Source organism: Cheilinus undulatus, linkage group 15 (assembly GCF_018320785.1).
Source record: "Cheilinus undulatus linkage group 15, ASM1832078v1, whole genome shotgun sequence".
Lineage (NCBI taxonomy): Eukaryota > Metazoa > Chordata > Actinopteri > Labriformes > Labridae > Cheilinus > Cheilinus undulatus.
The window spans coordinates 25,002,878-25,013,645 of record NC_054879.1 but is presented as its reverse complement, the minus strand read 5'-3'; the positions used below and the strand labels follow the sequence as shown (position 1 = coordinate 25,013,645).

The 10,768-nt window shown below is 38.9% G+C and overlaps 1 protein-coding gene across 1 annotated transcript; it reads right to left on the bottom strand.

Moving 5' to 3' along the window:
- Positions 1 to 1,119: 1,119 nt before the first annotated feature.
- LOC121522924 (trace amine-associated receptor 13c-like) lies at positions 1,120 to 2,230 on the bottom strand. Its single transcript, XM_041807622.1, has 2 exons — positions 2,058 to 2,230; positions 1,120 to 1,918 (listed from the first exon to the last, which is right to left on the bottom strand). The coding sequence occupies exons 1-2, from the start codon at positions 2,228 to 2,230 to the stop codon at positions 1,120 to 1,122; spliced, it is 972 nt and encodes a 323-aa protein (XP_041663556.1).
- Between the last annotated feature and the right edge of the window lie 8,538 nt (positions 2,231 to 10,768).

The window sequence follows — 10,768 nt, the reverse complement described above, 5'->3', positions numbered from 1 at the left end:
TGTGGCTTTGATAAAACTGGATCTACTGCATCGACAGACTAATGTTTCAAATGAGTGACACCTGACATTACAGGATATTCTAAAGAAAATATGTTGATATTGTTGTTCACACTGATGACACAAACAAAATGTTGTGTACCAGTTTGTGTCCATGAAGAAACTGTTTATTATGGCAGCTATTTTAAATGTAGTCTGAGGATTAAAATTACTTTTTTATTTTAGAAATGTTTCAGTCATTTACACTCCTTAAAGCTTTAGTCTAGTTTTACTCAAAAAGTCCTTACATTTTAGTCTTTACTTATTGTCAAAACATGTATTCTCTTTGAAATTATTCAATTAGACAGTTTGTAACAATAAGATAACTGTAAAACATTCATATTAATTCAGCATCAACACTTCCACACTCATAAAATATACTGATTAAAAAACTGTCTTTTAGACTGGCTCACTTTATATTAGCCCCTCTTACCTCCAGATGTGCATTAATACATAAAATGAACTCCTTTTTAAAATCAACAGTTGAAAAAAAACCCAATTCTAATCAATAATCAGCCATCAGGAGTAGGAAGTTATCATACATCACTACTAAGTTAGATTTATCACAGTTGAAAACATAATTTCTGTGCCCCATATCTTCTATTCGCAGCATAATTCTGCCAAAACGATCATCATAAATGATATTTTTTGGTTAATATTGAGATCACTGTTATTAACCATGACTGTTTCTTGTTTTTAGGATGAGAAATGAGATCAGAATTAAGGACCACATTGCCTTTTTTTCATTCTAAACATTAATAATTGCTGATTTTGCAAAGGCCAATATCAGGGTTTTCTTGAGTTACTGTGCAGCTCTACTCTTGAGTATCAAAAGCAAACCCACACATGTAACAAGGCCACACATGTAACACATCACAGCCACAAGGTGATCTGCAAATGTAGTCTCAATCATAAACACAAATAACTATGGTAGATAAAATGATGCATTAATTTGAAACAGTGACTTAAGTCAGTAAATGTGACAGGCATGTTTCCTCTGTCCCTACACTACAGTCTCACCTCAGTGACCTGAAGAAAACAACAGTGTGCAGAAGAAAGATTTATTTTCTGACTGACAGCTCCCTATAGCACTTGAGCATTACAGGAGTCAGGCTCCAGAATCTGCAGTGTAACAATGAGTCGAATAGATTTTCTAAACCAGGGGTAGAATAGTGCATAAATCACCGGGTTAACACAGGAGTTAAAGTAGGTCAAACATATGACAAAAGCAGCAGATGAAGCATTGAGCAGGTTGTCCTGGCCTGTGAGAGCCACACAGTAATACGGGCAGAGACATATCAGAAACACAATGACCACAATACCCAGAGTCCTGGCTGCTTTCATTTCTGACTTTTTAGCAGTCGTCCTCTTCGAGACGGCTTCAGAGCGAATCGCACGAGCCTGAGACACAGCCACCACGAATACTCTCAAATACAGAACAACAATAACAGTGATGGGGAGAATGAAGGTGAAAATAAGATCTGCAATCCCTGCAATGTAGTTAATAAAAAATATACACTCTCCAATACAGGAGTGATACCTCCCTGGTTTCTCTAAGATATCCTTTAAAATCAGACTCTGAAAGAATAAGGAGCAGATCCAGCAGACACAGATACAAACCTGGGCTTTTTTTAGAGTAACTGTTGTCGGGTAATGCAGAGGGTGACAGATAGCCACGTAACGGTCAACAGATATGATGACCATGGTTCCTACACAGGCAGATATCACTATGTAAGCTATATACTGATATAAAGTGCATATTAGATCTCCAAGTAACCAGCAGCCGTCTATGAGCATGATCTGAAACAACATGAGGAGGCCCACAAAGAAATCAGAGACAGCCAGAGAGAGGAGTAGGAAGTTGGTTGGAGTGTGGAGTTGCCTGGAGAGGAAAAGGGACAAAATGCTTATCAGTTACCTTTCCATCATTCAACAAAGAAATGCAACAGAGAAAAAAAGCATTTAAAATAAAAAAAAATCCATAGCCTTTTAGTGTTGTAAAACCTGAAATACTGAGCTACCTGAAGTGGGAGATGGAGATGATGACCAGCAGGTTTAGAGCCACAGTGACCAGAGAGATGGAGGACAGCAGAATATAGGTCAGCATGACCTCAAAGTGTGGACGAATCGCCTTCCTGCAGGATGCATTGAGGAGCTGTGGAAAGCAGAGTTCAGTTTTCTCTAAGGTCTCCATCATGGGAGAGAGGAGACGTGACCTTCAGCCCCAGCAGTTTTATGATGAAAGCTTCTCGCATCCAGACAACTTTTATATCTTTACGCCCAGCCCTACCATGATGGTGTTGTTGTTCTCTCCATGACAACTAAAGGTTAATCTACTTCTCAATATTGGGAAATTTATTGCCCTCATGTCTCCATCTTGGGCTTTGAGACAGATTTAAGAGATGAGTTACTTTCAAGGTCGGTGGTAGCCAACCTTCATGACCCACTCATACAAAAAAATGATATTGCCTTGAAAATCAACATCAATTTGAATTCTTTCATTGACTAAATGCTAAGAAAATAGGTCGGGCAACGGTCAGTGGTCATTCTTTTAACAGTCATCGGCCAATGGCAGTACCTGATGTGAGTGCAACGTGGAAAATAAACAAATCTAAAGTGCACGCTGATGTGAGAGAGGGTCCTGAGTCCAGGTCCTGAGTACTGTCGAAGTGCCCTTGAGCAAGGCACTGAATCCCCAACAGCTCCCGGCAGTGCTTCATTGAGAGCAGCAATTAGTGCAATAGTGCATGTCCATGAGGGATCCTGTTTGTGCATGTGTATTTGCATGTAATTCAGCCTATTTGTGTGTAGCATAGTGTAAACTGTAAAAACTTCCCTTCAGGGATTAATAAAGTATGACTTACTATTTACTCAAGTTACTGTAATTCAACAGCTTTTTTTGTTCACTTGTGCTTTTTGAGTACTTTTCAAAATCACTACTTTTACTTAAGTGGATTTTTGAGGCGGGCTGCAGGGGTTAGCGCTGATGCCTCACAGCAAGAAGGTCCCTGGTTTGCTTCCTGGTCAGGGCCTTTCTGTGCGGGGTTTGCATGTTCTCCCCGTGCATGCATGGGTTCTCTCCAGGTACTCCGGCTTCCTCCCACCACCAAAAACATGCTGCTCAGGTTAACTGATCACTCTAAATTGGCCGTAGGTGTGAAAGCGAGTGTGCCTGGTTGTCTGTCTCTATATGTCAGCCCTGCGATTGACTGGCGACTACTCCAGGTTGCACCCTGCCTCTCGCCCAGTGACAGCTGGGATAGGCTCCAGCCCCCCCACAACCCCCAACGGGATAAGCGGTACAGAAAATGGATGGATGGACATTTTTAAGGCAAGTATTGTACTTCACTACATTTTAAAAAGCATCAAATACTGAGTAAAAAAAAAAATGCTAAAAGTCAAAACGTGGAGGTTCTAGCTTTCTGGCAACAAGAAAATGGCAAAAAGTTTGACTTTCACAGCACATGATGGTCAGTAGTGAGAGAATGATCCCAAATTTCATCCTAAACAGCTGTTGGATTTGACTTTAGGTTAAGTTTCACCTTTTAAAAAACAACCTGGTTATAGATTCATATTATCTAGTAGTTATTTCACATTAAGAAAATATCATTTTTTACTGTATCAAAGTATCAACTCAGTACTTTGAGTAAATTTTACATGACTTACTCTTTACTTTTACTTAAGTAGATTTATAGATTACTACTTTGACATCTACATAAGAAGATTTTATCCAAAGTAACTTTGCTTTTTACTTGAGTACAATAGTCTAGTACTTTTTCCACCTCTGGTAAAATGTAAATAAAAACAGAATGCAGTGATTTTGCAAACCTCATAAACCCATATTTTATAAACAATAGAACATAAATAATATATCAGATGTTGAAATTGCGGCATGTTAAAGAGTATCAACAATCTGGGAAACACTACATCAAAAAGTTGTGAAACAATTTCAGAAAAATGTTCCTCAATGAAAAATAGTGAATATAACATTATGCCAGGCTCATTTGTATATGTTAATTCCCTCCCCCCACTTTTACCCCGTTTATGTATTAATGTGCTTGTTTTGAAAAACAGAGGCAGTCTGTTGCTCCTGACTCAGTCCATCACTGAGTCGTTCTACAGTATTGGCATCACATGAGTCAGGCTGCAGTATTTTCAGAGTTACAATGAGTTTGATTAAATTTTAATCCAGGACTAGAAAAATGTGTTTATTAGAGAATTCAGACAGGAGTTAGAAATAAACAAACGTAACAAAAGCAGAAGTCGAAGCATTGAGTTTTCTTTCCATTAATTTTGTTGGAGTGTTGTTTTGAGAGGTGTTAGTTGGCTTTTACTGACCAACACCTCTCAAAAAGTGGCCATTGATATATGATAATACAGTATATGAATGATAAGTATAAAAAAGTTAGCGTCATACAGTTGCCTCTCTGTAAAAGTCTTGGAATTATCTTTGATAGATAAACATTTATCGTCAGTAGTAAAGACGAGTTTCTTACAGCTTCTAGGGAAGGTAAAGCCTTATGTCCCCGCTAACAAGTTTGAAAGCGTCATTCACATATTTAGAACCCTTGCTTGGACTATTAATTTGTTGTACTTTGGCACTGATCCTTCTTTCGCTGTTTGCGGCTGGTCCGAAATGCAGCACTACATCAGTTTACCTGGAAATATTAGAACTGATGAATATTTATCAGACTTTGAAGGATGATAGAGAATATCCAACAGAGATAAATATAGAACTGAGCTCTCTTTGGTGTCAGTTTTGAGGAGTACCGTAAAGGCTGGCAAATGGCCACATAGCGATCATATGAAATAAACATTACAGGCACTGTTGAAGCATTAGTGATGATAAAAGCTAAATACTGATAAATAGCACAAAGTAAGTCACCAAATAACCAGCAACCATCTATGAGCATGAGCTGGAGGAACATGAGGAGGCCCACACATAAATCTGCTACAGCCAGAGAGAGGAGAAAGAAGCTGGTCAGAGTGTGGAGCTTCCTGCAGAGGAAAAATAGAAATGCATTTTCTTTTCTGTCTGTCATCTGTGAGGTGAAAGTAGAAAGAGCATCAAGAACATCATTGGTTATGATAGAATATATCAGATCAATAAAAACATCATATTACAGCCAAACAGTTGACATAAGAAGAATGATGTTTATGCACTTGAAGTGAGAGATGGAGATGATGACCAGCAGGTTCAGACAGATAGTGAGCAGTGAGATGGAGGACAGCAGGAAATAAGCAAACATGGTCTCAAACTGAGTTTGGCATTTTGCCTTCCTGCAGGAGGTGTTTACCAGTTGTGGAAAGCATAATTCAGTCTCCAGATTCTCCATCACTAAGGATAGAGTCTGCTCATCTAAGAGCTTACTACCCATGCTCTCAGTCTTAACCTTGCCTTATCTCCATCCTCCCTAAACGTCCTTCCTGGGGAGGCAGCCTTAGACTTTTCTCTCTAGAGTCTCCTTTCATTTTGACTATAGTTACTTTTGTTAAAAGTTTTCCAAAAGCTCCTCTGGGAATTTTAAGGTATAGAGCATCTCAATAAACTAGAATATCATAAAAAAGTTGATTAATGTCAGTAACACAATTAAAAAATGAAATTCATATATTATATAGATTCATTACACATGGATTAATACAGTTTATTTCCTTAAATTTAAATGATTATGGCTGACAGCTAATGAAAACCCCAAATTCAGCATCTCAAAAAATTCTGATATTGGGAAAATGTTCAGTATTGCAGACTCATAGGGTGTGTCCGAAACCACACACTCATCCCCTACTCCCTATCCACTATATAGTAAGCAGCATACAGTGGACTATATAGTGGACTCAACTGCAAAACACAAAAATGATTTCGGACACTACTCCAACTGCGTGCGATGATGTAATTGCCGTCTCACAAATAACACGTTTAGCAGAGTCTCATAAATTTCCTCGACAATGGCTGAGGATCGATATTAACGGTAGAATTTCACGGAAAACTGATACTGAACGTAACGTATTTTAACAAAAAATAAAAATACCAATCGATAAAAAAGTTTTGTGTCTTTAGTGACAAAATGATATATATTTTTGTGTGCATTATCACTTATTTTTGCAAAAAGATGATGTCTCATGTCTTGTAATCCTCATGGGGGGAAAAGTTACTCCATTTAGAATCCTTTACATATTCTTACAGATTTGATCAAACCAACGAACAAAAAAGCATTGAAATGGTTTCTATATCTTCCTGTACTCCTCTCATATGTCCGTCATGTTTGACAGCAGCAACCGCGATGCATTATGGTACATATTGCTGGGCTAGTGGGCATCGGTTGCTCACTACTTTTCACAATGCATTGTGGGATAGAATGAGTGCACAATATAGTGAATGAAAAATGTTCACTCAGAATTCAGACACCACTACAAAATGGCGTATTCACTACATAGTGCACTATATAGTGAATAGGGTGTGATTTTGGACACAGCCATGCAGTGGTGTGCATGGGGGGGGTTGCCTTGCCCCCCCGTCGTGGCCCAATTGTTAAAAAAACCCATGCTAAAGTGCCCTCTTGGGAGGCAAAATGCATGTAAAGTGCCCTCTTGGGAGGCAAAACGCTTGTAAAAGTGCCCTCTTGGGAGGCAAAATGCATGTAAAAGTGCCCTCTTGGGAGCCAAAACGCGTGCTAAAGTGCCCTTGAGAGCCAAAACACATGCTAAAGTGCCCTCTTTAGAGCCAAAAGACACACTAAAGTGCCCTCTTGGGAGCCAAAATGTATGCTAAAGTGCCCTCCTGGTTGGCAAAGCACATTAAACTGCCCTCTTGGGTGGAAAAAAAACTCACTAAACTCTAGAAGATCATTGGGACCAAGAAATACTATGTAACATTACTGTTGCAATGACTTTTATGTTGGACCCTTTCTTGATCTATATTGAGCCAGAACTATTTCTCACAAAACCGGTTTGGATTATCTGGTGCTAATATGGTGTTAAAATGTACTAGAATACAGGAAATGGCATCTACTTAATTGAAAATGTTCTTGGGGAAGACCCTCAGACCCTCTAGGGATTTAGTCATTTATTTCTGTGTGTTCTTCACAGTCCAATGTTGACTCTACACAGTTCTTGTGGATGCTGATCCTAACTAAAAACTAACTTGAGTAGTCTGTCTAGTTAGTCTGTTTTAAGGCTATCTAATGTGCCACATATATAAACATGTCTAAAGTGCCCTCGAAAACATGCAAAACTTCGTGCCCTCTTCAGTGGCGAGAACGTGCTGTATGTGCCCTTTTAATTCTTTTTGCCCCTGCCCTTGAAAAAGTCTGTGCACGCCACTGCAGCCATGGTGTCACATCCTAATCAGCTAATTAACTCATAACACCTGCAAAGGTTTCCTGAGCCTTCAAATGGTCTCTCAGTCTAGATCAGTAGCCTACACAATCATGGGGAAGACTGCAGACTCGACAGATGTCCAGAAGACAGTCCCTGACACCCTCCACAAGGAGGGTAAGACAGAAAAGGTCATTGCTAAAGAAGCTGGTTGTTCACAGAGTGCTGTATCCAAGCACGTTATTGGAAAGTTGAGTCAAGAATTTTGGGGAGCTTCACAAGGAGTGGACTGCAGCTGGAGTTGGTGCTTAAGAGCCACCACGCACAGACAGATTGTGGACATTGGCAGCATTAGCTTGAGATCCAGTGTAAAGTGTCCACAGTCAGTGAGGGTTTGGGGAGCCATGTCATCTGCTGGTGTTGGTCCACTGTGTTTTATCAGGTCAAAGATCAGCACAGACATCTGCAGGAAGTTTTACAGCACTTCATGCTTCCCTCTGCTGACCAGCATTATGGAGATGCGGATTTCATTTTCCAGCAGGATTTGTCACCTGCCCACACTGCCAAAAGTACCAATACTTGGTTTAAGGACCATGGTATCCAGGCACTTGATTGGCCAGTAAATTGGTCTGACTTAAACCCCATGGTCTATCTGTAAATAGGAAGATGAGAGCAACTGACCCAGCAATGCAAAGAGTTGAAGGCCTCTATCACAGAGACCTGGGCTTCTACGACACCTCAGCAGTGCCACAGACTGATCGCTTCCAGGTCACGTCACACTGGAGGAGCCCAAAGGAGCCCAGACCAACTTTTGAGTGCTGTACGTGTTCATACTTTTCAGTTGTCCAACATTTCTATGTTAAAATTTATTTTTATTGGTTTTAAGTGATTTTCTGAGCAACTGAATTTCGAGTTTTAGCTGTAAGCCATAATCATTACAATTTATAAAACTAAACACTTGAAATATATCAGTCTGTGTGTGATGCATCTATGAGTTTCGCTTTTTGAATTGAATTACTGAAAACAAAACAGCTTTTTAATGATGTTATTTTTATTGAGATGCACCTGTTGATTAGATGCACAAGGTATGGCTATTAAAAATGATACTAATTCTGTAAAACTTTTTTTTTTTAACATAAACTTTTTTTAGTGTCTTTCTCTATCGATTCAGCTCAACTGTACCTGCCCACTTTTTGGGCGATTCTGGTTCTGGAAGTAAAAAATGCAATTCAAATCCCCAATAGACATTTCATAAAATCCTTACTTCAGTGCTTTCAAGTACTGAAGTACTGAACTACTCAAGTAGTGAGTACTCGTGACTATCAAACATTTGATTCGATTTGAAATGATAATGTTGTAATATGTCATAGTTTGAGTATTCATCGCTCCATATTACGGCAGCATGTAATGTCATCATCGCCAGTCGACAGCCTTCTTTCACAAGCTTGGCAGATATTTCCATGGTAACTGGAAGAGACATCCCCTTAGGATTGTGGGTATTGCATTATTTTTGTCTGAGATCGCAGATAAAGTATTCTTTAAACGAGGTCCATATCTTGCAAACTTTTGGCCTTACAGGATCATATACCATCATTTCACGCTATGGTAGATCGTGGTAAGTCTGACTTGGATACTTCTGATAATGTGGCTAATAATCAAAACAAATGAGATTTTCAACACACCGCTGCATTCAAGTCTTCCACTGATCAAAGCAGTGCAGTAGATCTTCTTCTGAGACAGTTGTCTCAGAACCTCTGTGGTTCTCTTCTTAACTTCTGGCACAGACTCTAAACGTGTTCTTGCTTTGTGCTGCTTTCTCTATCCTGTCTTGACTGAGGATGACATTGGAAGATCTAAGTTTCATCACATGTAACCACTCCTAAAAAACAGGTTTCCTTTTGTGATTCAGGATCTTTGTTTAGCATGTCTCACAAACGTTATCATGTTATGCTCCTCTGAAACACTAAAAAACTCTCGTTAAACTAAAGACTGGTTAAGGTATGTTTAGTCTGCACTGTGTTCTCTGCTCAGCAGCGGCTTCTTCTTCTCCTTATCTAGAAGAAGGCCTAGCCTTATCTAGGCTAAATGATGGGCCATGCACCGTTACGCCACCTACTGTTCCGGAATGTAAAAAAACGCCTTTAATATCAGTGGATCTTATCAGTTAAAAATACATTATTGGTATAATAAAATTGTATAAAATGCTTGCAATATTGTCATTAATTTATGGATACTAATAATTAGCATGCTTGAATTTGTTCCAAATGACTCCACAAATTTGTTTGCATTATTCTTTTTTCTAATAGGAGTCAGAAGTTTAAGGACAACTTTGGCACACACTTTTGTTTTGTTCCAATTTTCATGTCAAGTTTTCTGAACTGTCTCTTTGTCAGTGGAGACCATTTCTGCTATCATTCTTATACGGGGTCATTGATTATTTCAAACAGTCTGTTCAATGTGTTGATAAAAAGCCAAGATGGCTGTCCGTTCAATATGTTGAATGTTTTCAGGAGTTTCAGCACATATTTCCATTCCAACAGATGCAGCGTCTCACTGTAGTGGTCTGCAAGGAGGTCTGTCTGAGATCTGTGGTCTGCAGCCAGACCAGACCAAGTCATTTTGTACATGCATTCCTGTATAAAGATTATGTTTTTGGGGCTTTAATTTTTGCCTAAGTTGGGCAGGACAGCTGAAGAGGGACAAGAATTGTTGGGCCCTGTTGCTTTACACTGAACTAAACTTGGAAAATTAATTTAAAGCTTTAATGCTTGGAATATATAGTGTGTTATGAATAAATGTATTATTGATTTATATTATTTATTATATTAGTTTTGGATTCAGATTTTATTTTCTTGTCTGTTTCGTTAAATTATAACTGTCTGGGTGTTGTTGATTTTTTATTTTAATCAGCAATCAATCCTCATTTTATGAAGAGAATTCAGACCCATCTCACTGTGATTAGACGAAGAGAAATGTAGAAGATATCAGTATATTAAAGTTGTGTTTTGCTTTTCTCCTTCACACATTTGACAAGACAGACCAAAGCCCACAAGACCAGATCCTTGTCAACACAAACATCCTTTGTTAATGCTCTTGTCATGGTTTCACACCTCCCTGATCTGATGTTTGCAAAAATCCAATCTCAGAGGGATCAAGCCAATCAGAGGTGTGAAGAAAAACAGCAACAATCTTCACGCAAACACATGACGCCTACACTGAGGAGGCAAAACAATGAAATATATTCCAAAACAGTGTGATGCAACTTTACCAAAGAGACCAACAACTTTCAGTGTAAACAAAAGAAACTTCAGATTTTATCTGGTGATGATGTGTATTTGATCCTGCACATAGAACAAGTGCAGATTTAAGTTTCCATTAGTTTCCAAAGAGTCAAGACGATTAAGGAGCCAACTTTAAA

Bases quoted from the DNA above. Each gene is read 5' to 3' on its own strand.
- LOC121522924 (XM_041807622.1), bottom strand. From the start codon at position 2,230: ATGGAGACCTTAGAGAAAACTGAACTCTGCTTTCCACAGCTCCTCAAT. The intron at 1,919-2,057 runs GTAGCTCAGTAT...TTTCCTCTCCAG, and splicing joins ATCTCCATCTCCCACTTCAG to GCAACTCCACACTCCAACCA.